We start from the raw sequence: 27,595 nt of genomic DNA, 5'->3' as shown, positions 1-27,595 counted from the left end.
GGGGAGCCCTCCTGTGTGGGAGTTACCCTCAAAATCCATACCAGACCCAAAGGGCTCACTCGCTTCCCCTCCCCCCCATTCCTGACCTGCCGGGCTGCATGCTCGGATAAGGGTCTGGTATGGATTTTGTGGGGGACCCCCACGCCATTTTTTTTTTAAATTTTGGCGTGGGAGTTCCCCTCAAAATCCATACCAGACCCAAAGGGTTTGGGATGGATGGGAGGGGGGACCCTGCGCCATTTTTTTTAATTGCTGGAAATTCTTTTACATTCAGCTGAAACATTAACACATAGTTGTCACAAATAAAATACCGCATGACTTGATAAAATAAATCATGCAGTATTTTAGTAGCATTTACTTTTTCTGATCTCTGGAATGGATTAATTGGTTTTCAGTGCATTCCTATGGGAAACAGCATTTCGGTTTACGAATTTTTCACTATACGGAAAGTCCTGCAGAACGAATTAAATTCATAAACCGAAGTATTACTGTATTGGCTGTCTTTTTATTGAACTATTAGTGGTTGCTTGTTTGCTTTGTGCATGAAATAATCTCACAGCAAATTTGTAAAAGACTGTTGTGCTTATAAATCACAGACAATTAAAAAAATGTAGACTTGAGTGTTTTCTAAACTGCCTTTGATCATAATAGGTGTATAGATTATGTGGTGACAGCATTATCTCAGCAGCCAACAGGCTTTGGCAGAAAATCTGCAATTATAACAATGACCAAGGTTCAGAAAGCAGAGTGCATGTTCTTGCAAAGTTTTTAGTTGTAGGATATCTAATAAAGTATCATGTTTTGAGTGCTCTGTTAAGCATTAAAGTAAAACTCCAGCCAAAAATAATAAAACAAAACTGAATAGCCCATTGAAAGATAAAACAACACCAGCTTTTGCTGCAATATTCACATTCAGCATCACTCTTGTATCCCAGTCATTATGGACCTGCCTGGAATATTTATTCTGTCTTGTCTGGTCCTGAATTAAGCTAATCTGCAAGAGCTCTGATAATATTAATAGTGATAGTAATAATAAGGTCTCATGATCACAGGGCATTTGGTTTTCTCCTCTGAATGCCTTTTTACTTCTGGCAAGAAAAAAGCCACATATTGCACGCGTGTTTAGGCGCGTTAAGTGTTTTAGTGTTAATGGATTCTACTGGCCAGAATTCACTAGAGTGAATGAACATGAACCACTGCAGGGTATGTGTGTGGAAATTTTTCCCAAGAGATAGGATCTTACTTCATGACCCTGCTGCCATACCTCTTGCAAGATAATCCTGTTTAACTGGTTTTTAAGACTATAACTCTGCAGTGAACACAGATCGCCTATTGATATCCAAAAACCGATTAGCCATCCAGAACTGTCAAGTCTCTATTTCATAATAGTGCTAAAAAAAATGTATATATGGAAAATGTTGTGCAGCCCAATAGTGTCCCAACCTGCAAGTGGACAGTGAACAGAGGAGCAGCACAGTGATGAGCTCATCTTTTTTGTTACTCTGCTTTCTCTTCCTATTAGCATGCTTATTGTCCATACACAAACAAATTAGCTCCTTGTGCTGCTTACTCCTTCTTGTTTATATTAGGAAATTTCAGCAGCACCTCACTAAAATATAGACCCAGTGGAGTTTCTTTTTTCATAAAATATCAAAGTACCACAGATATTCTTTTTGGGAAATTCTCTTGATAGACAAGTCATTACTTAATGGTTGACTACCATCTCAGGTGACTTCTTATTTAGCTCATGTCATTAACATGAGGGTTTTTTTTCTTCTATTGCATCTCAGTTTGTTTTGGTGAAGCCTTCTTGAGTTTTCTGTCAATGTTGGTGACATCAGCATTGTTGCTTGAAAGGGTTCCAACTGAAATGATAGGCCAAAAATATACAATGACTAACAGAATCCTCCGTATCCCACCACCTACTTTCCCATTAGTGACAGTCTTATGGAACACAGAGAGGAAGGAGAGAAGTTATAATCAGATTAACACACAGATTCTTTTAATGGATCCAAGAGTCTCACTCTGTGATTTTTGACAAGACTGTGTTTGCATATCAGAATTTAAAAGAATGGTTCAGCTTCTCTTGTGCTGGAGGTGCCGGCATGGCATGTTAATATTTTTTGCCTTTGTATGTTCTGTTTACATGCAGCACAATGTAGGTTCAACTTGATCTTCCTCTGTTAGAGTGTAGTGTTGGCTTTCTTGAGCTTGAGCTTTTTGTGACACAAAACTTTGTTGTTTTCCATTCTGTCAAATGTCAATGAAAGTGTGAATTGGGAAACCTGCTTTGATGTGTTATAGAAAGCTGTGACATTTTCCATAGGGGTACCTATGCAGTGGCCTCTAGGTGAAAGACCATGTCTGCAGGTACCTTGAATCCAGATATAAGAAGGTTGCACAGTGGAACTTATTTTTCGAGAATTATACCAAATATCTGTTGGGAATGTGAACATGCGGGTTAAACATGCTCAACTAATAGTGTGTGTTGTGAACTTGGTCCCATTTCCTGCTGCTTTTGTTTAGATTGTGACATAAAAAAAAGTAAATGTAAAATCTACCTATCACATCCAGCCATATACATAATTCCCTAACATTTGTGATCTTACAATGTCCTTTGCAGCTCATGTTATATAGAGAGAGCGAAACATAGTAAAAAGTTCCAGTTTCCTTGCATGTGACTTGAAAAGATGAGTAAAAAGAAGTGTCCAACAAGATACAAGTTAAAAGATGTGTTAGAATTACCGGTAATTTATTGAAAATAGCAACAATTACATCAAGTTAGCAACCTTGGGGGGAAGAGGGACTGATCAGCATGCAACAACAGCCCTGAAGAAGGGGGAGACCTTGTTCCCCCGAAACACGTTGGTTTGATGTCATTGTGGCTATTTTCAATAAACGCCTTTTAATACATCTTCCAACTTATATTTTATTGGACACTGGTTGTGCCTTTTTACTCACCTTTCCAAGTCACATGCAGAACGACCCTAAAGTCAGCCCTGAAGGAAGAAACGAAATCCCCAAGAAGGCTCACCACCACCACCCTTAAATTTTACGCAAACCATTGAAAGGAAGTTCTTCATTCTCGCCCATGTTATTATCCACTCACAACCAGTGACTTATCAAGTCAGTCTAGCATGGTCTCCAACCGTAACCAATAGGTTTCTTTGAACGTTCTGCTTCCATCTCAAGTCTGTTAGAGGCTCTTAGGGTAATTTCAGTGGTTATTTTTTACTGTGGGTATAGCTGAACTCCATGCAGATGTATTAAAAATAGCAATTAATTTATGTAGTAACAAAATTATTTAGTATTTGTTATGCAGCTAAGGTACGCACCTGTTTTTTTTAATAATTTTTGGCTTTTAGTAAAAGCCCCCAGTTATCATCTACACAGCTACTCTGACTAGGAGTGACAATGGTAGTCTGAGCCAACCGGACTTGATGGGGAACTTGCTGAGAGGAGAAGAGAGCAGAGGGATAACTTAGAGTGCAGCTGCTCATTCATAATACAGTTTGAAGGCTTGGAAATGCATTCCTATTTCTATATTATATATATATATATATATATATATATATATATATATATATATATATGCAGTCCAAATTACCTGTACACAAGCTTCAAGGTTGAACCAATTTGAGAACATATGAATGCCAAACGTGTTCAAAGGGACATGAAGTTAATTTGGAGTTTAGCTCTTAATAGTATTCTATCAACGAGAAGTAGGGCTTTTTTCCCTCTCCATTTATACTTACCTAGGTGGATGTAGCACCGGTCTGATGCTGCATCTGTCGCCCACCAGATCTAAGGGTGAGAACTCAGTGATCACATGACTGCTGATCGCAAAGTTCTCACTGCTGCTGTGAGCAGAGAGCGGTGACTGTCGACTCTGTCTGCTCAGTACCCCCCCAGAACGAACTGTACTCCTGCGATCCACAGGAGAAGTACAGCCAAATGAGCTAGATCTCTCATGAGCATTAAAAATAATTAAAACCAGGTCCATAGATTAGTGTCTAAATACTTGCATTGGACTCTCCAATGAAATGGTAATGAAATGTGAAGAAAATCCCTTCTTTATTTCTTACTTTCTAGGTACATATTTTGCTCCTCCCTTGATAGAAGTCCCACTTGTGGGCATTACCTTAAGCTTGGTTGCCACCTTCATTTGTTTAGTGATCACACCTGGGGAAGGAGGGTGTAATATAAAGGGCTTGCACCCAGTTCCCCTGTTCCTAGGATGCAGACGGCCAGATCACCAGTGTCCTAGAAACCAATGATGCTCTGCGGCCTGGTCATCAGCATTCTAGAAGCCAATGAATACCTGTCAACTTCCAAGCAACAATGAAAAGACAGAAGAGGTTGAACATGAGAACTTCACATGCCCCTCCCCCTGTATTTCTAGTGACAATGTTAGCCATGGACAAGCAGGTGGAACCAGAGACAATCATCATCGAACAAGAGTCATAAGGTTTTTGCCTCCTTGCTAGCTGCTTGGTTGGACAACTATAGGGGGAGGTACTGACAACCACACTAGCTCAGCTTGGAGAATGTGTAGAAAGACTTGTCAAAGTGCTACATGTGCCTTGTACACTGGAGAACAAAAACAACCTAAATAAAAGTTAGTGAGACTTCTTCATGTCTCATATTAGCCAGCAGTCAGTTATCACATTTTTTTCCAACAAAACAAAATTGGGTAACATTATCAAAACCGATTTTGTTCAGTCTGTTTTCAAAATTCCTAATTTATGCAGAGTTTAAAGAAAAATGTCTTCCACTTTACAGCCTATGATCTTGTGTGATATGATGGTGTAAGTGATTGTCATTTAAATACATCTTTCAATAATGTAACCAGTCCCAAATAAGCAATCAAAACCCTTTGACCATTGTGTTTTTACTAAGAAGTAGAGTTTTTTTTCCTCAAAGCTTCCAATTTCATTTAACCTTTCAGGGCATATCTGTTGGCAATTGGTGGCTGAGGAAGAAACTTCTTGGTAAAGAACACATTGATACATAAGGCCCTTTGTGTTTTGGTAGCAGTGAGCAGCTGATGTGTTTGCACTGTTAATATTGGTGAAGAGGGCTGATTTGAGATGTTTCTCTACTCTTCTCTTTGGTTTAGGGAAAGCAGTTGGATTGCGGTTTACAGGTCATGGTTACAATCTAACAGTGCCTCAAGGGCGTGAAGCCAAACTGAACTGCAGCCTGCTTGGTATGGAGGAACCAGAAATCCAGTGGTTTAAGGATGGCGTTCCTGTGCAGAGTGCTGACCAGTTGTACATTCCAAAAAATGAAGATCATTGGACCAGCTTCCTCAGGTGCTGTATCTTGTCTAGGCTGGGTTACAATTAATAATGTTTGTAGTATTAATAGGCATGCAGAGACCTTAGCAAGTTTACCATATATAGACATTCCTTTATCCACACTGAGATCAGTATGCAGATGCCCCAAGTTGGCAGGCCAGAATATTTTTCCGAACTTGGAATAGAAAGTTGTGTTTAAAAATCTGTGCCATATTGTCTTTAATACACATAGTGGGCCCATTAGGAATGGTTTAAATTCCTTTCATTGATATTTTTAAAAGTATAATGCAGTCAAACCAAGATTTCTACTTCTTTCCTGCCCTAGGGACAGTTGTCACAGGAGGGAATTCCCTCCAGTTTTTGAACTTTGGAAAATCATTTTGACTGACCCACTGTTTGCTGCTGTTGATGACCCTATTGGTACTTATTATTTATTAATAATCCATCAAATCTTCCCCAAATCAGGCTGTCCAATCTTCATATGACTGACTAATGTCTACGTAATGCTAATTACATCCCCTCAGAGTATTTACAAATCTGCATAGGAATAACCATCATAATAACTTACTGCAAGCATGTATGCTTGAGGCGATTGTAGCCGTACAACCAGACCACACTATGGAAGACCTCAATATTTTAGTTCTTAAAGAAAATTTCAAAACTATTCAGGAAAGGAAAACTTTTGAACTAAGAATGATATTTCTATTTGATACAAAAAATATCGGCCTTAATTTGAACATAGGATTTCTCACTCATTATCCAACAGTTTTACGACCCCCTCTGTGAGTGTTGTCCCCCCCCCCCCAGTCTTTGCTTTTGCTGTGTCTTATCTCTAGTCTAATCCTAGTTTTAGAACCATTGCTGTGTACATTTGTTTGTATGGTTTTTTTTTTTTCAGTTTTTTTTTCTCCCCCTTTTAACATTTCTTTTAAAATTCTGCTAAAACTTTGTGAAGTAGTACTGCCTGGACCTTGAAGAAGGGGACATACTCCGAAATCTTGTCCTCAAATTTGTATGTTAGTGCAAATAAAGTATCACAGACAGTATTCAATTGTTTCTGTTGCAAGCATGTATAAATGTAATATCAATGGCAGAAAGAATTTTTAGATAAATATAACGTTTACCTTAAAATATGTACATGTTTACTGAAACTGCACTGTAGCCTTTATTTAAGGTGTGTTTTTTTCCAGTTATACAGCTAGTAGGCGATATTAACCAATTAAGGGCTTAGCAGATGCCTCCTATGCCCTGGAGTCCATCCCTGCTGGGCATCAGCCCTCGTATGCAGCTGTCAGCTTGACAGTGGAGGTCCTGATCTTTGTAGCAGCGGCACTGTTAGCAGCTCTTTAAACACTGATCAGCAGAAAATAGTGTTTCAGCTTCAATGCTAAACAAATTTAACACATTGTAGTTAACTGCTGCTGCCTAAGGCTGATGGCATACAGGTGACTGCTACTAGCGGTCCTGCCGCTGACAAACTGTCAAAATCGGCAGTCAAGGATCGCTTAGAGGCTGTCTGTTTAGTCCCTGTGGAATCGCTTCCTCTATATCTAAGATAGCAAGATTCGGCTCCTATCGCTAGTGATCAAGATTTAGCAGCATTCAGGCCAGCGACAGAGCGGTGTCTCGCTGCCTCATCTACAGAGGGATCTGCTCCGTAGGGACACCCAATCAGCCTTTTTAGTGATCCTGATGCTGGCAATTTGTTTCCAGTGACAGAATCATCCATGTGTCATTAGCCATAAGCAAATAATTATAGTGTGTATGTGTTTTTACACAAGAAGAGTTGCTCAAGTAAATTTAAAGGGCTTTCCTGATTAACACCTTGTTATCCCTAACTAGACTTAAAGGAGAAGTATGGCCAAAGCAATTGATTCTGCACTCCTGTAACCCAGATTCAGCTGACAGCTGGCTAAAGCTTCCTGTTGGCTGACATCATGGAGCTGATCCAGGCTCTACAGGGACCCTGACAATAATGTTTGGATACACCCAGATGCCTGAACTGGCAGCTGGCTCAACCCCTCAACAAGCCACTGGAAGAATTAGCCAACTGCTCTCACCCACTCCACAGCCAGACACTCCCATGAGTGCTGGATGAGCACAGAGCTGCTGACTGACAGGCACTTCTCTCTGCTCAGAGAAGACTGAAAACTGAGTGATCAGTAGTCATGTGCTTGCTTAGTTTTCAGTCTTAGAGCTGGCAGGGGAGAGCTGCAGCATTGGGCTGATGCTACATCTACATAGGTGAGTATGTATGTTTGTTTCTTTGCATTCCCATACTACTTTTTAAGTAGGGCCTCCCTATCAGTTTTTTATTAAACTTAAAGTGATTGTAAAGGCAGACTACAAAAAAATGGTTTTACACAGGCCAGCCCCGATCCTCCTCTTCTCTGTACCCCTGCTGGCACTCCTGGCTTTTCCTCCCACTCCCTTGAGTGCCCCCATAGCAAGCTGCTTGCTATGGGGGCACTAGATTGTGCTTGCTCCCGAGCCGGTTCTGTGTGTCCATAAAGCTGGCCATAGATGGAGTGATTTTCTTTCCTGAGCCAATGAGGAGAGAAAGAGCCTCCGCTCTTGTGCACAGCGCTGGATTGAGATTGGGTTAAGGTAGGTATTTAGGAGAGGCTGGGGGAGGGAGCAGCATACAGATGGTTTTTTATCTTATTGCAGAGAATGCACTTTGGTTAAATGAAACCTGCTGCCTTTAGAAACACTTTAATTTTTTCTTTTGAACATTATTTTTTTTTAAATGGCATTCTTGCAAAGATTTTTTCTGTGCTTTCGTTTAGTTTTTTTTTTGTAGTACAACATACAAGCAGACACTACAGTTAAAAAATGCCTTCATTTCACTTGTAAATTACTTTGACATGCTTTGTACTAGAAACATAACTTTTATAGTTTATATATAAAAGTATCACTTTATAGTAACGCTAGTTGGTTTTGAAATGATAACTGGTCAAATTGGATAAAGTATTTTTTTAGCCCTTTTATTTAAAGTGGAATTACACTCTTTCAATCAGCAGTCACTAATTTGAATCCTTATGCTGCTAGCATTACTAAATAGATAGGAAAGTATATTATATTTACTTATTTTAAACTTTTTTTACATTTCTTCAGTTACTTCCTAGTTTCCAAGCCTAGGCAAATTATATCCTATATCCTAGGATTTTTCAGGAGGGGAGGGGGACTTTCTCAGCTAAGCACACCCTCCTGCATGCATGCCTGAGCTATGGGCAGATGAATTCCAGGAAGTAAAATAAATTGGTAAAATAAAGCTTGGAGACATGGATGAATGGGTGAGTTTGAATATTAAAATGAATTAAGTAGTGTTTGTAGCGCTAAGATGGAGTGTAGTTCTGCTTTAATTCATCTTGATGACATTATTTCACCCTTGGAAGACCGTGCAACCAAAAGAAAGCCCCCCTTCCTGAAACATACAGTGCCTTGAAAAAGTATTCATACCCCTTGAAATTTTCAACATTTTGTCATGTTACAACCAAACATTTAAATGCATTTTATTGGGATTTTATGTGATAGACCAACACAAAGTGGAACATAATTGTGAAGTGGAAGGAAAATGATAAATGGTTTTCAACATTTTTTACAAATAAATATTTGAAAAGTGTGGAGTGCATTTGTATTCAGCCCCCTTTACTCTGATACCCCTAACTAAAATCTAGTGGAACCAATTGCCTTCAGAAGTCACCTAATTAGTAAATAGAGTCCACCTGTGTGTAATTCAATCTCAGTATAAATACAGCTGTTCTGTTAAGCTCTCAGAGGTTTGTTACAGAACATTAGTGGGCAAACAACATCATGAAGGCCAAGGAACACACCAGACAGGTCAGGGATAAAGTTGTGGGAAGTTTAAAGCAGGGTTAGGTTATAAAAAAAAATTCTAAGCTTTGAACATCTCATGGAGCACTGTTCAATCCATCATCCGAAAATGGAAAGAGTATGGCACAACTGCAAACCTACCAAGACATGGCCATCCATCTAAACTGCTGGGCAAGGAAATGTGAAAAATTTCAAGGGGTATGAATACTTTTTTCAAGCCATTGTATGTTCCATATGCCATTACAAAGTTATTCGCAAAATGTGAAAATGGCTCTGAAACTTAGCTAAAGTAAAATACAACTGTTTGTAAGTTGGTATTGCTGCATGGCATAGAACTCCTTTTTTTGGTGTTTCAAAGCTCTTGGAGAACATTAACTCATTTGTCTTTGCAGCTTGAAAAATGTTGAGCATCCGGATGCTGGAAAATACTGGTGTGAAGCTGAGCATAAAGGAGTGAAAGCTGTGTCAGATAACTTCTGGATCACGGTGGAGGGTAGGTCGCTCCGCTATTCCCAGTGCGGTGATAATTCATCATGTAACTACAACCTTCGTGAATTTCTCCTGCTGCGTATATTCCACTGTTTCTGATTACAGTCTTATATGTTTTTACTGGCTTTAGGTGTCCCATATTTCACTATGGAACCAAAAGATATGGCTGTTTTACCCAACACTCCCTTCAACATTACATGTGCAGCTGTTGGACCACCTGGACCGCTCACCATTTTGTGGTTTGTGAGAGGGTCTACTGCCGTGAAGATACCAGATGGCTCACCATCAGTCCTGTTTATGCCAGGTATTTGTGTTCAGCTGTAGTCAGAGGTGAAATTTTAAAGAATCTGCAATTTTGCTCTCTGCAGAGGCAGCTGGGGATGGGAAGGATATATATATACAATCAGGTCCATAAATATTGGGACATCGACACAATTCTTACTTTTTTGGCTCTATACACCACCACAATGAATTTGAAATTAAACGAACCAGATGCTCTTTAACTGCAGACTGTCAGCTTTAATTTGAGGGTATTTACATCCAAATCAGGTGAACGGTGTAGGAATTACAACAGTTTGCATATGTGCCTCCCACTTGTTAAGGGACCAAAAGTAATGGGACAGAATAAAAATCATAAATCAAACTTTCACTTTTTAATACTTGGTTGCAAATCCTTTGCAGTCAATTACAGCCTGAAGTGTGGAACGCATAGACATCGCCAGACGCTGGGTTTCATCCCTGGTGTTGCTCTACCAGGCCTCTACTGCAACTGTCTTCAGTTCCTGCTTTTTCTTGGGGCATTTTCCTTTCAGTTTTGTCTTCAGCAAGTGAAATGCATGCTCAATCGGATTCAGGTCAGGTGATTGACTTGGCCATTGCATAACATTCCACTTCTTTCCCTTAAAAAACTCTTTGGTTGCTTTTGCAGTATGCTTTGGGTCATTGTCCATCTGCACTGTGAAGCGGCGTCCAATGAGTTGTGAAGCATTTGGCTGAATATGAGCAGATAATATTGCCCGAAACACTTCAGAATTCATCCTGCTGCTTTTGTCAGCAGTCACATCATCAATAAATACAAGAGAACCAGTTCCATTGGCAGCCATACATGCCCACGCCATGACACTACCACCACCATGCTTCACTGATGAGGTGGTATGCTTAGGATCATGAGCAGTTCCTTTCCTTCTCCATACTCTTCTCTTCCCATCACTCTGGTACAAGTTGATCTTGGTCTCATCTGTCCATAGGATGTTGTTCCAGAACTGTGAAGGCTTTTTAGATGTCGTTTGGCAAACTCTAATCTGGCCTTCCTGTTTTTGAGGCTCACCAATGGTTTCCATCTTGTGGTGAACGCTCTGTATTCACTCTGGTGAAGTCTTCTCTTGATTGTTGACTTTGACACACATACACCTACCTCCTGGAGAGAGTTCTTGATCTGGCCAACTGTTGTGAAATGTGTTTTCTTCACCAGGGAAAGAATTCTTCGGTCATCCACCACAGTTGTTTTCCGTGGTTTTCCGGGTCTTTTGGTGTTGCTGAGCTCACCGGTGCGTTCCTTCTTTTTAAGAATGTTCCAAACAGTTGTTTTGGCCACGCCTAATGTTTTTGCTATCTCTCTGATGGGTTTGTTTTGTTTTTTCAGCCTAATGATGGCTTGCTTCACTGATAGTGACAGCTCTTTCGATCTCATCTTGAGAGTTGACAGCAACAAATTCCAAATGCAAATAGCACACTTGAAATGAACTCTGGACCTTTTATCTGCTCATTGTAATTGGGATAATGAGGGAATAACACACAACTGGCCATGGAACAGCTGAGAAGCCAATTGTCCCATTACTTTTGGTCCCTTAACAAGTGGGAGGCACATATGCAAACGATTGTAATTCCTACACCGTTCACCTGATTTGGATGTAAATACCCTCAAATTAAAGCTGCCAGTCTGCAGTTAAAGCACATCTTGCTCGTTTCATTTCACATCCATTGTGGTGGTGTATAGAGCCAAAAATGTTAGAATTGTGTTGATGTCCCAATATTTATGGACCTGACTAATTATAGTGCTCCATAATTATTGCTCCATAAATCATATTGTAATTGAATGTTATTAAAAAGTTAACTTTCCCTTTCAATCTGCAGTGCTGTAATTTTCTGTAATGTGGTAAGGCAACCTGGAGGTGTTTTGTACACAGATGGAATACAGAACACCCCTCAGAAATGTAATTTCCTGCTTGTGTGATTAGCTTACTGATTTTCCCAGGTTTCTAGCCACTTGAGCCCCAGAGGATTTACCCCCCTTAATGACCAGGCCTTTTTTTGCTGTTTGGCACTGCACTAATTCAAATGATAATTGCGCGGTCATGCAATGCTGCACCCAAACGAAATTTATGTCCTTTTTTTCACACAAATAGAGCTTTCTTTTGGTGGTATTTGATCACCTGTGCGCTTTTTATTTTTTGCGCTATAAACAAAAAAAACCCGAAAATTTTGAAAAAAAACTATATTTTCTACTTTCAGCTATAAAAAATATATCGTAAACTCAAAGTTAGTCATGAATTTAAGCCAAAATGTATTCTGCTCCATGTTTTTGGTAAAAAAAATCCCAATAAGTGTATATTGATTGCTTTGTGTGAAAGTTATAGCGTCTACAAACTATGGTATAGATACTGTAATTTATGCCTTTTTTTGCTATACAGCGCTGCACTAATTCAAATGATAATTGCGCGGTCATGCAATGCTGTACCCAAACGAAAATTACGTCCTTTTTTTCACACAAATAGAGCTTTATTTTGGTGGTATTTTATCACCTGTGCGCTTTTTATTTTTTGCGCTATAAACAAAAAAACACGAAAATTTTGAAAAAAAACAATATTTTCTACTTTCAGCTATAAAAAATATATCGTAAACTCAAAGTTAGTCATAAATTTAAGCCAAAATGTATTCTGCTACATGTTTTTGGTAAAAAAAATCCCGTGCATTAGCGGGCAAACTGGCGCTATCTAGGAGGGGCGCTAACACTATCGGAAGTCACCAGTGACACTAATACAGTGATCAGTAAAAATCTGTTCACTGTAATCAATGACACTGGTGACAGGGCAGTGAAGGGGTTAACTGGGGGGGGGCGATCAAGGGGTTAAATGGGATTTCTGGTGCACTAGCGGGCAAACTGGCGCTATCTGGGAGGGGCGCTAACACTATCGGAAGTCGCCAGCGACACTGATACAGTGATCAGTAAAAATCTGTTCACTGATCAATGACACTGGTGACAGGGCAGTGAAGGGGTCAACTCAGGGGGGGGGCGATCAAGGGGATAGACAGGATTATTGGTGTATTAGCGGGCAATCTGGCGCTATCTGGGAGGGGCGCTAACACTATCGGAAGTCGCCAGCGACACTGATACAGTGATCAGTAATAATCGGTTCACTGATCAGTGACACTGGTGACAGGGCAGTGAAGGGGTTAACTGGGGGGGGGGGAGATTAAGGGGTTAAATGGGATTACTGGTGTACTAGCGGGCAATCTGGCGCTATCTGGGAGGGGCGCTAACACTATCGGAAGTCGCCAGTGACACTGATACAGTGATCAGTAAAAATTGGTTCACTGATCAGTGACACTGGTGACAGGGCAGTGAAGGGGTTAACTGGGGGGGGGGCGATCAAGGGGTTAAACGAGATTACTGGTGTACTGGCGGGCAAACTGGCGCTATCTGGGAGGGGCGCTAACTGTATCGGAAGTCGCCAGCGACACTGATCATTAAAAATCGCTTCACTGATCAGTGACACTGGTGACAGGGCAGTGAAGGGGTTAACTGGGGGGGGGGGCGATCAGGGGGTTAAATGTGTCCTAGGTGTGTTCTAACTGTAGTGTAGTGCTTGTGTACTCACTTTTACTGTGTCTTCTTCTCTGTCTGGAACGGAATGTGTCCAGGCAGAGAAGAATGACATCATATCCTGCCCTGTGTATATGTCAACACAGGACAGGATAGGACAGGGACCAATCATGTGATTTCAGCCAGAAATCACTGGCTGAAATCTAATGATTGATCCCTCCTGGATCAAATTGTGTCACCCGCGGGTCGGCGGGAGCGCGCGTGCGCCCCCTGCCGGTGAAAGTGTCGGGAGCGCGGAACCCGTTTTAAAACGTGGTTTTGCGCTCCACTGCCGCCCTGCACACGTATATACACAGTGGCAGGGCGGCAAGCGGCTAGACTAAAATCAAGTCAGATTTTGGGCATCTCTTGCAACATAAATGTCACTCCCAAAAGTAATTCACAGCTAAAGGGATGCAGACCATGCCTCTTTCCTCCTTACAATCCAGAAAGTGCAGCGGCTGATTGATAATTATAAAATCTTTCCCATTCACATTACGTTTGGATATGGACACAGACAAACAGCTATTTCTTCAGAATAACAAAATATCTGCAACAAAATTCGTTAACATTCCTGCAATGTACATCTCCCAGAGGAAAATGCTTTTTTTCCTCCAACAAAAGTGGAGTTACCCTTTAACACTTCACCCCCTTCCTGTCCAGGCCAATTTTCAGCTTTAAGCGCTATCACACTTTGAATGACAATTGCGCGGTCATGTAACACTGTACCCATATGTATTGTTTAGCATTTTTTTGACATCAATAAAACTTTATTTTGGTGGTATTTATTCACCACTGGAATTTTTTTTGTTTGCTATATACATGAAAAAGTCCAAATATTTTGAAAAAAAAGTGTTTTTCTTATATAATTTTGCAAATAAATAATCTTTCTTCATAAATCTTGGCCAAGTAAAAAAAAAAAAAAACCAAATTAGTTTATAACCAAAAATGATAATTTTTCAACATTTTTTTTTTTTTACATTCTTATTTTATTTTTTTTATATTATTATTTATTTTTTTTTTTTTTAACATACCGTCACCCTAGCAGTACAGTGTCACCATAGTGACACTGTACTACTTGTGGGGGGTGATGAAGATATTTTTTTTTTTTTTTTATACACTGATTGCTTTTACACCCATAAAGGCTGTAAAATCAATAATTTCTCCTTCTCTCTGGTTGCATTCTTGCAGCCATTGAGAAATACTGTGAGAGCTGTGATTGGTCACAGCTTGTCACATGGTACAAGACTGTTGTGAATAGCCTTGTACCATGTGACCTCTGTGATCATTCACAGATTTCACAAGTGGTAAGTAATGATGTCAGAAGTGACATCTTGCTTACTGCTATTCATGTGATCACTGATTGGCCAATCATTGATCACATGATCGGGACCTCACAGTGGTCCCGTACAGCGATCGGTACAGGGAGCGCGCACAGGCAGTGAATGCGGGGGCTGTTTATAAACGGTCACCTGCTTCGGCACTGCTCCCATCTGACCGTTTATGTACATGGGTCGGACAGGAATAGTTTAAAGAGATCCTGTTACCAGTTTAAAAAATTGTAGGGAAAAGCAAAGAAACATCAAGTAAATACTTGCAGCTTTTTTTTTTAATAAAAGTGACCAATGATTCCTCGCTGGTGCCAGCATCTTCTCTATATAGGCCTCTCCATTGGACAATGAGGAATGATGTCACTCCTGCACATGCGCAGGAACTAGTTATCCTGGGGCTCAGAGACCGGCCCAGCACTGTAAGCTATGCTGCGCATACACAGCTTAGTTTACAGTACCGGAAAAGAAAGTAAATGTCTTTTCTGCAATAAAAGCCTACCTGCTCACAGTTTCTTACAGCAGAAGTTCAGCTTCGCTTTAACACGCAATATGCCTTAAAACTTGTAGAATATATTAATATTTAAGAGTCATTTCCCTTCTCTACCCCTCCCCTGCATAACCTTCGATGTAGCTGCCAGGAATTAGTGAAGGGGAATACTGGAGAATGTCACTTTATTGACAGCTCTGCTGTGGCTGATGATATCACACAAGGCAATGCAAGTAAATAATTTGCATTAAATACATGAAACGCACATATGATCTTCTGGGCAGATTGTTCTTCAAATTAACAGTCTGAAGACCAAACTTTTTCTGGCACTTTTTGTTTACATGTAACAATCAGTATTTTTTGCCAAAAAATGTCTTAGAACCCTCAAACATTAAATATTTTTAAAGCCGAGGCCCTAGAGAATAAATGGTTGGGTTTTGCAATTTTTTATGTCACATGGTATTTGTGCAGTTCTATTTCAAATGCAGTTTTTAACCTCTTGGCGTCGGCCGCATGCAAATGTGCGGCCTCCCGGCATCTGGGCCTTGACGCCAAGCGGCCGCACATTTGCGTGCAATTAAGAAAAACATATGTGCTGAGAGTGTGCTCCCTGCATACATGTCCGGTACTCACGGAAAGGTCCCAATCTCCTCTTTCGATCGGGACCTTTCCCGATCATATGACCACGAATCACAGCGGTCACATTACCCTAAAACCCCGCCCCTCCTCCCGGCTTCTGAAATCCTTAAAGGGCCAGGAGGCGCCGGCGCCAAGGGGTTAAGGAAAAAATTACACTGTTTTGAATTTTCATGCAAAAAAAACACAATACATAACCCAATTTTTTGTAAAATATAAAAGATGATGTTACGCCGAGTAAACAGATACCAGACCTGCCACGCTTTACACGTGCTCATACTGTGCAACGGTGACATATGATGTAAATTTTACTATTCATAGAAGCTTTTACAGGTTAACACTTTAGACTTACAGAGGAGATTTGATGCTAGAATTACTGCCCTCGATCTGACGTTTGTGGTGATGCCTCACATGTGTGAGATGATTGCTGTTTGTGTGCGTGCAGGACCAACACGTGTGTTTGCCTTTTTTTATCACTTTTATTGCTGTCAAGCATCCCTTGTGACAGCAATAGGCATGTGACAGGTACTCTTTATGGAGGGGTCTGGGGTCAATAAGACCCCAAATCCCTCCTCTGTCCTTAAAAGCATTTAATCACACCAAGATTGTTGTAATTGAATGTTTTCCTTTTTAAAAATGGTGCTATGTATTTCTGAGTAAACCAGAAGTTATGTAAGGTCATCGCTTCTGGGTTATATCAAAGAGTCCAAGAAAGTTGATCTGGTCTTTGTTGGACTCTATGATGAGCCAACAGAAGCTCCAGCTGGTTGATCAGGACTCCCAGTGGGAAAGAAGATGACGTTAAAGCCGCACAAGGCGGCGGGAGGGAGGTGGACGTCCCCTCCCACGGCTTGTAATAGCAGTCGAGCTGCTAGTTAGCCACTCCAATTGCTATTACAAGAGAGCTGACCATCGGCTTTAAAAAAACGGTACCGGGATGATACCTGCAGCTGTAAGCATCATCCTGACATAACAGCTCAAATGCCAACGACGTACAGGTACACCACTGGAGCTGAAATGGTTACAGCAGAACTGCACTGCATCTGAGCAGCGTAAACCAAAAACACTATTTAATTCATGTTTAATATTCAAAGCAAACTCTCCCATCCACTCATGTCTCCATGTTTTATTTTGCTGAGAAATCACTTGGGGGGGGGACCCTCAAACATTTCTGGCCATGGCCATCTTAAGTAAGGGCAGATGAATTTAATTCCTGGAATCCATCTTCATTTAACTCAGGCATGGGGGTGTGCTAAGCTGAGAAAGACACCTGGGATGTATGATATAATTTGCCTAGGCATGGAAACAAGGAAGTAATTGAAGAAATGTAAAAAAAAACATGTAAATGTCTATTTACGATCTGTTTACTAATATTATCGTCATAAGGAATAAAAATAGTCAATGTTGATTTAAGAGAGTGAAGTTCTGCTTTACCCAACTGGCCCTCCAGAGGATTTACCCCCCTTCCTGACCAGGCCATTTTTCACGATACGGCGCTGCCTTACTTTTACTGACAATTGCGCAGTCATGCAACACTGCACCAAAATTTGTCTTTTTTCCCCACAAATGGAGCTTTCTTTTGGTGGTATTTGATCACCTGTGCATTTTTTATTTTTTGTGCTATAAACAAAAAAAGACCAATTTTCATAAAACATGATTTTTTACTTTTTGCTATTAAACATGTCCAGTAAAAATATTGAAAAAAATCAAATTTCATCATGAAGTTAGGCCAAAATGTATTCTGCTACGTCTTTGCTAAAAAAAAAAAAATTCAAATACATGTAAATTAATTGGTTTACGTGAAAGTTATAGCCGTCTACAAATGGCGGTATATATACTGAATTTTTTTTTTTTTATACTAGTAATGGCGGTGATCAGTGACTTATAGCGTGACTGCGGCAGGCATTCTGACACTGGGGGGGGAACTGACTTGGTGTCAGTGACATCCCCAGTGACACCAATACAATGATCAGTGCTAATAAAAAGCACTGACACTGTACTAATGGCACTGGGCAGGAAGGGGTTAACATCTGGGGCAATCAAAGGGTTAACTGGGTGCTGTTTTACTGTGTGCTTTGTGTGTTTCACTGTGTCAGCACATTGCTTTGTATTGTTCTGCTATGCAGAGCAATACAAAGCAGTGTGCAGGAGCTGATGGGAGAGATCTGTTTTGTTTACATACAGGTCTCTCCCCCGTCAGTGATACTCAGCGATCGCTGGGTGACGGCGGGGAATCACCAGCTGGGACCCGGTGATCGACAGCTGAGGCCACCAATGGAGGCGCGGGTAGGGCACGCGTGCACCCCCTACCCAAAAGTGCAAAATCACATTTATATACGTGATTTTGCGCAGCCCTGCTGCCCTGTAGCAGTATTTCTGCTATAGGGCGGCAGGCAAGCAGTTAAGAAGTAGCATTTGATAAACAGGACTGTTTACTGGATAAAGTCAAAGATGGTCTCATTTGGTACACCGTGTTGACAGTTCTTAGGGAATTATCTTCCAGATTATTTCCTAAGGACTTTCAGAGACTTCTTGTGTAATGCTTTATTAGCTAGTTGAGTAACAACAACCAGTTTTACCTGTGTTTAAGCCTTTCCTCTACTTCTTTTGTACAAATCCTTTCTGAAATCTTTCAGTGGCTGTGCACACTGTGTCTAAAATGTTCCATTATGACATCCACCTAGAATGAATACTCTGAATATAAAGGATAAGTTCACCTTTCGTAACATGTTACACCCATATTCATTACTGTAGCACCAGCCCCTCCCCCCTTTCCCCTCCCCCCTAATACCCCTATTTTAACAGTGAGCAGGGATCTTCTGTCCCCCCTTCCCCCCCCCGCTAGCTGTCACAATTTAAAAAAAAGTGACTTGCAGGGCTCCGCCCACCTGGTCTATTCATTCACTGAGTTCTGTGACTGGGAAACTACTCCTTCCTGACTTGTAGTTCTTAATGAACAACCGTGGCGCTGTTCAGTGCTCTGGTAGTTCATGGATTCTTCCTGTCATTCTGAAACTGCCTAGTTGTACAATGTACAGGCAGATAGCTTACGTTGATAGTCTGTTGGAGTCCGGCATGGCACCCACGATCTGCTAATTGCTGATGCTTTGCTTTCCAGGCACCTAAAAAAAAATAGTAAATGCACATTATTTACCTGCAAAAAAAGTGCATTTATCGTTCTTTTCTAAAAAAGCAAACTTATCCATTTATTTTTGAAACTTCAAAAGTGGGCTCCCACTCCCTCCACTTACGTATACATTGAGAAAACTAGGTTGTGGTTTCCATATATTGCAATACATGGAGATCACATCCTTGTTCTCTTGATAGAAATATAGATATATAATCAATCATACCACGTTCAAAGTCACTTAAATCTCCTTTCTTCCCCATTCTGATGCTTGGTTTGAACTTCAGCAAGTTGTCTTCACCACGTCTAGATGCCTAAATGCATTAAGTTGCTGCCATGTGATTGCTGATTAGTAACTTTTGTGTTACCAAGCAACTGAACAGGTGTACCTAATAAAGAGGCTAGTGAGTGTATATACAGTATATTGCCAAAAAGTATTGGGACGCCTGCCTTTACACGCACATGAACTTTAATGACCTCTCAGTCTTAGTCCGTAGAGTTCAATATTGAGTTTGCCCACCATTTGCACCTATAATGGCTTCAACTCTTCTGGGAAGGCTGTCCACAAGGTTTAGGAGGGTGTATATGGGAATGTTTGACCATTCTTCCAGAAGCTCATTTGTGAGGTCAGGCACTGATGTTGGATGAGAAGGCCTGGCTCGCAGTTTCTGCTCTAATTCATCCCAAAGGTGTTCTATCAGGTTGAGGTCAGGACTCTGTGCAGGCCAGTAAAGTTCCTCCACCCCAAACTCATTCATCTATGTCTTTATGAACCTTTCTTTGTGCACTGGTGTGCAGTCATGTTGGAACAGGAAGGGGCCATCCCCAAACTGTTCCCACAAAGTTGGGAGCATGAAATTGTCCAAAATGTCTTGGTATGCTGACGCCTTAAGAGTTCCCCTCAGTAGAACTAAGGGGCCAAGCCCAACCCCTGAAAAACAACCCCACACCATAATCCCTCCCTCCACCAAACTTTACACTTGGCACAATGAAGTCAGGCACATGCCGTTCTCCTGGCAACCACCAAACCCATACACGTCCATTGGATTGCCAGACAAAGCAGCGTGATTAGTCATTCCAGAGAAAACGTCTCCATTGCTCTAGAGTCCAGTGGTGGCATGCTTTACACCACTGCATCCAACACTTTGCATTGCATTTGGTGATGTAATGCTTGGATGCAGCTGCTCGGACATGGAAACCCATTCCATGCAACTCTCTACGCACTGTTCTTGTGCTAATTTGAAGGCAACACCAAGTTTGGAGGTCTTTAGCTATTGACTCTGTAGACAGTTGGCTACTTCTGTGCGCTTCAGCATGCACTGACCTTGCTCAGTCATTTTACTGTTGTTCCCAATTGCTTTCACTTTGTTATAATACCACTAACCGTTGACTGTGGAATTTTTAGTAGCAAGGAAATTTCACAGATTGTACAGGTGGCAAGCTATCACAGTACCACGCTTGAATTCATTGAGCTCTTGAGAGCGACCCATTCTTTCACAAATGTTTGTAGAAGCAGTCTGCATGCCTAGGTGCTTGAATTTATACACCTGTGGCCATGAAGGTGATTGGAACACCGAAATCCAATGATTTGGAGGGGCGTCCCAATACTTTTGGCAATATAGTGTATATAATAAAGTATACATATATACTTTTTGAATGTAAATAGAGAAGCAGGATGTTAACCTTTCAAAAACTGATTTCCGTACAAGCTGTGCAAATGATGAAAAATCGCCTAAGCAGAGAAGAATATATCCAGTTAGATAGGCTTCTGAAATCTCATTCTTTTTTGCTCCCTTTCCTCTTATCCTCTTTCTCGATTTGTCATTGAGATCATCCATCACATTAAGGGACCAACAGGGATGGTTGAAGTATGGTGGTCATTGGGCCAAGCTTTTACAGAATTAGTAAAGACATTTAACATCTGTGCATCATATAGTCAAAAACAGAAAACATGCAGCGCTAGGGAATATAGGTCTATCTCATGATAAAATATGACCATCTAAACAGGTATAAACGCAGCTAGCACAATGGTCTTAAGCAACCCATACTATGACATAATTATCATCAAGAAGGTGTAATTAGTGATATAGGTGTCAAAGTCAATATATCATAGGAGTGACGTAAATAAATCTGTGACATCTGTGGTAGGAAGTGTGGCTGTAGAATGCACTAACCAGATAGCGCAGATAATCGCGCCTTGGAGTAAAATGACCTACTCCTGGTCGATGGATCAGGAAACCTGCCTAGGGAGATGCTATTTGATCTACAACTACTACCCACATGGTCCACACCTTGACACGGGCGGCCATCTTTGGAATTGTGTATTGCACCATGTAAGTGCTTTATTTGTTTATTTACACCTCAATAAAAGATATCACACTATCGGAAGCCTCTCTTTTGGGTTTATTTCTGAGCCCTGAAGGTGTTTCCTGTTCCTTGAGCTCACACCGCACCCCTGGAGGTCGCTGACATAAGGATTCCAAAATATACCGGATGAGCGTTTATCCCACTGGACACTCGGGAATTCCATAATCGGAGAGGACGCAGATGATTCTGGTGACCACAGCAGAGACGACCACCACTCCGGCAGGTTTCCTGATCCATCGACCAGGAGTAGGTCATTTTACTCCAAGGCGCGATTATCTGCGCTATCTGGTTAGTGCATTCTACAGCCACACTTCCTACCACAGATGTCACAGATTTATTTATGTCACTCCTATGATATATTGACTTTGACACCTATATCACTAATTACACCTTCTTGATGATAATTATGTCATAGTATGGGTTGCTTAAGACCATTGTGCTAGCTGCGTTTATACCTGTTTAGATGGTCATATTTTATCATGAGATAGACCTATATACCCTAGCGCTGCATGTTTTCTGTTTTTGACTGTATACCACAAGGCGTTTTGGAGGCTTACCTTTCATGCCAGCTGCTTTATACTTTGCTCCTTAACCCCTTCACGCCTAAGGGTAAAACAAATCTAAATGCCTAAGCACAATTCTGCACCGTTGACATGTGATAGCAAAACCGTACATATCATCACAACTACTTTGCACATCCAGGTGGATTATACCTTGATTTTTTCAGGACAAATTGGGCTTTCATTTGGTGGTAAATGGTAATGGATATCTCCTGATTTTTTTTTTATTATCAAAGGAAAACTGGCCAAAAATAGTAAAAAAAATCCTTTTATTTTAATTTAGCTATGTGTTTCTTGTTATGACCATAACCTACCACCAAAGAGAAACCCAAAATAAATTCTCCAGCTCTTGACGATCGCAGCGATACCATATATGTGTATGTTATTTGTTGTTTGTACCCTTAGTACAGCCCAGAAACCATAGTGCGCATTTTGTTTTTGTCTTTTTTTTTTTTTTTTTACCTAAAACACACTGACACTAACTGACACTGACATTAAGATTAACTGACACTGATACCAATTTTTTTTAAATCCTGACCTTGACTTTTGACCCTGACCTTTGACCTTGACCCTGACCTTTGACCTTGACCCTGACCTAAACACTAACCCTGGCACTGAACTAGATCAAACCTTGATCTAGGTATTTTTTTTTATTTTTTCTTTTATTTTTTTAATATTTATTTATTTATCTTTTTTTTTTTTTTTTTTTACAAACTTTTTTTTTTCCTTCTCTCTGACAGGAGTTCGAGAGATACAATGTATCTCTCTTCTCCATTCATAGAGAGAGAGAGAGAAAAAAAACAAGGGGGCCGGGCTGCACAGTGACTGATCACTGTGATAGCCAATCAGAGGCTATTACAGCGATCATGTGACCCGGAACCGGGAGTCCCGGGTCCCGATCGTTAGAACGGGACCCGGTGCTCTCAGTGACACCGCGGTCTCGGTGCTGGGAGCGCGCTGAGGGGCGCGCTCCCAACACAAAGACAGGTACGCAAATATGCGGCCCCACGGAAAAAAGCCCAGGTCCGTGAGGCCGCATATTTGTGTTACGTCGGCGTCAAGGGGTTAATCATCCAGCGCTCGTTACACCCCTTTTTTCTGTGCATCATATGGCCAAGGAACATGTTTTTCTTACAGATCAGCTCATTGACTCACAGGCTAAATGTATATGTTTATACTGTGTGCACAATTTTTAGGCAAGTGAGTTTTTCTGTACCAAATCATCATTTTTATGCATATTGTCCAACTCCAAGCTGTATAAACTTGAATGCTTATTAGATTTAAGCAGATCAGGTGAATTGCATTTGTGTAATGAGGGAGGGTGTGGCCTAAGGAGATCAACACCCTATATCAAGGTTTCCATAATTATTAGGCAGATACTTTTCCTCAGGCAAAATGGGCCAAAAAGAGATTGATAATATCAGCCCATACCAGAACCCCACCTCCACCTTGCTGGCATCTGAGTTGAAGTAGAGCTCTGTGTCCATTACCGATCCAGACACAGGCCCATCTATCTAGTCCGTCAAAAGTCACTCTCATCTCATCAGTTCATAAAACCTTTGAAAAATATGTCTTCAGATATTTCTTGGCCCAGTCTTGACTTTTCAAATTATGTGTCTTGTTCAGATTTCAGCCTTCTTTACCTTGGTCTAGTCTCTGAGCCCTGAACACCTTGTACTTCTGGGCACTCCAGGCAGGTTGCAGTTTTGAAATATGGCCGAACTGGAGGATAATGGGTTTCTGGTAGCTTCAAGTTTGATTCTTCTCAAATCTTTGGCAATTAATTTGCGTCTTTTTTTTTTTATTATTTTCAACATGTTTCATGCGACCCTGTTGACTATATGCAACAAAAACGTTTGATAGTTCTGTGACCATGCCCTAATATTTTAGTAATTTCAAGAGCAATCCTCTGAAAGACTTTTTACAATTTTTGACTTTTCAGTCAGTTAAATCTCTTTTTGGCTTGTTTTGCCGGAGGAAAAGAAGCTGCCTGCTAATTATGCACACCTTGATATAGGGTGTTGATTTCATTAGGCCACAACCTCCCTCATTACACAAATACACATCACCAGATATGCTTAAATCAAATAAACATTCAAGTTTACACAGCATGGACTTGGGCAATATGCATAAAATTGATGATTTGGTCAGAAAACTAATTTGTCTAATAATTGTGCACACAGTGTATATCACTACTGTGTGAATCAGACATCCTTTCCTTCTCATAGCTTGTGGGAAAAATAGCTAAAATAATGCAAGCCAGCTGATCGACTTTTTTTTATTTCCTTGGATCTGCTGACTTGGAGTAGCTGTTTAAGATGCCATCAGCAGTCAGGCAGGTTTTCTTACATTTCTAATTAATAGGTTCACAGATACAAAGCGGCCAGCAGCATCAGGGGTTCCTGTAGACATGAGACCTGCCCAAAAACAGTCAGATATGCGCCTGTCATTTCTTGTCTAAGGGTACCCTAAGGCTCAGTTGTGATTGCCTCTCTTCCCTTATATCCTACAGCAGCAGAAACAATGAAATATTTCCCATAGCCCTGGCGATTTAGCATGCATAGAGAAGGTTTTGTTCTCCTATTAGAATATATATAAGAAATTGGACTCTGAACTGTTTCTGATCAAATGGGGTGATGATCCAACATTTGTCATGCCATTGTATAAAGCCAGGTGGCCACTGTTGGGGGGGAAAACTATTGATTTGACACATTAGGACCATGGTAAGAACTCCACATCACTTTTGTTCCATCACGATAGCCTGGTACTGACCCTTATTTTCTCCTTTTCCTCTTTTTTATTTTTATTTCCTTGAGATAGGTCTGTAAGGATGGCAGAACCAACCTTCCAATATCCTAGAGTTTTTCTATGTCAGCTTCTGAATCCAGTCAAATCATACTTGTATGAGTTGCTGGCCTGTTTGCCACTTTAATCTTTTTTTTTTTTTTTTACTTGCCTGATATGGCTGACAACAATCAACATGGAAAAAGATAGCACAGGGCACTTCACAGCACCTTAAAGATAAAGCAAAATTAGCATCAGCTATGGATTTGACTAAATCTAAGCCATGTGTGTTACATACTGTAGATATGCTTGATGACGAGCTAAGACTTGTGCTACGTTAATTGTCAGCATGAAAGTGTCAGTGCAACAGGTTCAGGCAGTAAAGGAATTTGCCTGATGTGCTTGTTCAGTTCTAATCAACAGCAAGACAATTGTTAAAGCAGTAGCAATGTAATAATACAGGTTGTATGTCTTTTTGAAAAAACATTTTGCTAATAAAAGCAGATTGGTGAACAAATTTCGACAGCTTTTAGGAAGGGCCTACAATTTAGTGACCAATCTTTGGTACTGACACCCAGTTTAAATAGTGGAATAAAATAATCCTAGGTGGAGTGGCTGGTCATGAAGGCATCTGAATCTTCTAGTTAAAGGGCCTCAATCATACTAAGCAAAAGGCTAGTTCACTCTCCTTCAAACTATAGGGGGCTAGATTGTGGCCAGTGGAAGTAGAAAATGCCTAGGCGACAGTGTGATTAACCAATTCAATACTGTGCAATTTTACACCTTCCTGCCCAGGCCAATTTTCAGGTTTCAGCGCTCTCACACTTTGAATGACAATTGCGCGGTCATACAACATTGTACCCAAACTAAAATTTTATCATTTTCTTCACACAACTAGAGCTTTCTTTTGGTGGTATTTAATCACAGCTAGGGTTTTTATTTTTTGCTAAATTAACAAAAAAAGACCAAAAATTTAAAAAAAAACACACGTTTTTCTTTGTTTCTGTTATAAAAGTTTGCAAATAAATAATTGTTCTTCATAAATTTAGGCCAAGATGTATTCTGCTACATGTCTTTGGTGAAAATAACCCAAATTAGGATGTATTTTTTAGTTTGTAGTTAAGTTATAGAGTTCACAAACTATGGGATAGATCTGAATATTGATCAATCCTGAATTACTGACAGCCAATCTAATTTCTTGAGATCCAAGAGTGTCAGAACAGTACAGATATCCCCCAAATGACCCCTTTTTGCAAAGTAGACAGTCTGACGTACTTCATAAGAGGCATGGCGAGTTTTTTGAAGTTGTATTTTTTTTTTGTCATTTTTCGGAAAATGAAAAAATTAAAAAAATTAGTTTCACTATTTTGTTTTTACATATTGTCACCAGTGCAGTACAGCGTCATCATATAACTGGCATGGCGGTGATCAGGGACACTGACTGGTGACAGTATGAAAAAAAATATATATACATTTTTTTTTCTGTTATTTTTTATTAAATGTTTTTTCTTTTTTTTAAGATTTTTTTTTTCATATTTCACTATGACCAAAGTAGTACAATGTTACCATAGTAACATTGTACTACTTTGGGGAAGTGATCAATATTTTTTTTTTTTTTTTTACACAATTTGCTTATAGCAAAGAATTACTTTGCTATAAGCAAGCATTTACCTGAATGACATCGATTTATTCAGGTTTTTCTTTTTTTTTGTGCTTAGCTGTGATTTGGCCACAGCTAATCACATGACATGTGCATGTGATTAGCTGTGACCATTCATAGCTAGACACTAGTATACAATGGATGGCATGAATGAAGCCATCCATTGTATACAACTGTCATGTGACCTGCTGTGATTGGTCACAGCAGGTCACATGGTACCAGCAACGGGGGCCGATACTCAGATCTGTCATCGGCCGTGTCCGAGGTACACGGCCAGTGACAGATCGCGCCGCTGCGCGGCTCTGCAGGAGCGCAATCTGCGCATGTGGCATCCACCCGGAACGCTGATGACATTTGCCGGCCGCCATTTGGCCATAGGGTGGGCGGCAAATGGTAAAACCATTCCACGTGGTCAGTGGGTGAAACGTGGCTTAGTGCCTCTGGTCAGTGGGGAAATAAATACTTCCAAAATGTTGGTGTCAATGGATGGAATATTGCTCCATCATAGGTATCTGTAAGGGACCACCAGGCGGTACCACTAGCACTCCACTTGCCAGGCGTCCCCAGCGCACGGTATCTAAGCCCCAGGGTACGTGTTCACCAGAGCCCCTGATGGTGGGGATGGACTTGAAGTACCCCGAGACCAGGTCGTGGCTACTGAGCACGCCTGTCAGTGGTAGCGGTATTCGCCAGGGGCTCCCGCAGGGAAGAGCCTGATGTGAGGAGGTCGGGTGATCCCGTCGGGATGGATGGATGGATGGCTGAGCAAGTGCGGGGTCAAACGGGCCGGGTCGGTAACAGTGGGGACGGAGCAGTACAAGGCAGCGGGCAGAGAGTAGTCGGGTCACACGCCAGGTCAGCAACGGAAGGTCAGATCCAAACGGGGGCATTCAGGAGAGAGGCCAGGCAAAGCAAGGGTCTGGGCAGGAGAAGGCAACAAGGTCAGGTACAATCCGGGTCAATAACTTACTTAGAACAGGTTCGCAGATACAGGATACAAGGAAAGACCAGAAGGCACTGAATGACAGCTCAGGGCCGTTTAAATATCCCGCCCTGCGCTGCCATTGGTGCCACGCGCGCGCCCGCGGTCCCTACTGCGCATGCGCGAACTCCCTCGCCGCGGACGGCCAGGTCTCAGTGCCCGCATTCTGACAC

At 41.0% G+C, this 27,595-nt stretch overlaps 1 protein-coding gene across 1 annotated transcript in view; it reads left to right on the top strand.

Moving 5' to 3' along the window:
* Positions 1 to 27,595, top strand: part of TYRO3 (TYRO3 protein tyrosine kinase) — a 273,752-nt gene that overhangs the window by 61,862 nt on the left and 184,295 nt on the right. The window contains exons 2-4 of the mRNA XM_089686919.1: positions 5,120 to 5,315; positions 9,530 to 9,630; positions 9,757 to 9,930. Of these exons, the coding sequence (XP_089543045.1) occupies positions 5,120 to 5,315; positions 9,530 to 9,630; positions 9,757 to 9,930 (471 nt within the window). The remainder of the gene's footprint in view (positions 1 to 5,119; positions 5,316 to 9,529; positions 9,631 to 9,756; positions 9,931 to 27,595) is intronic.

Source organism: Staurois parvus, unplaced genomic scaffold (assembly GCF_062004578.1).
Source record: "Staurois parvus isolate SC_StPar_1 unplaced genomic scaffold, SC_StPar_1.0 ptg000414l, whole genome shotgun sequence".
NCBI lineage: Eukaryota > Metazoa > Chordata > Amphibia > Anura > Ranidae > Staurois > Staurois parvus.
The sequence above is the reverse complement of the archived record's forward strand: the minus strand, read 5'-3'. Positions and strand labels throughout refer to the sequence as shown.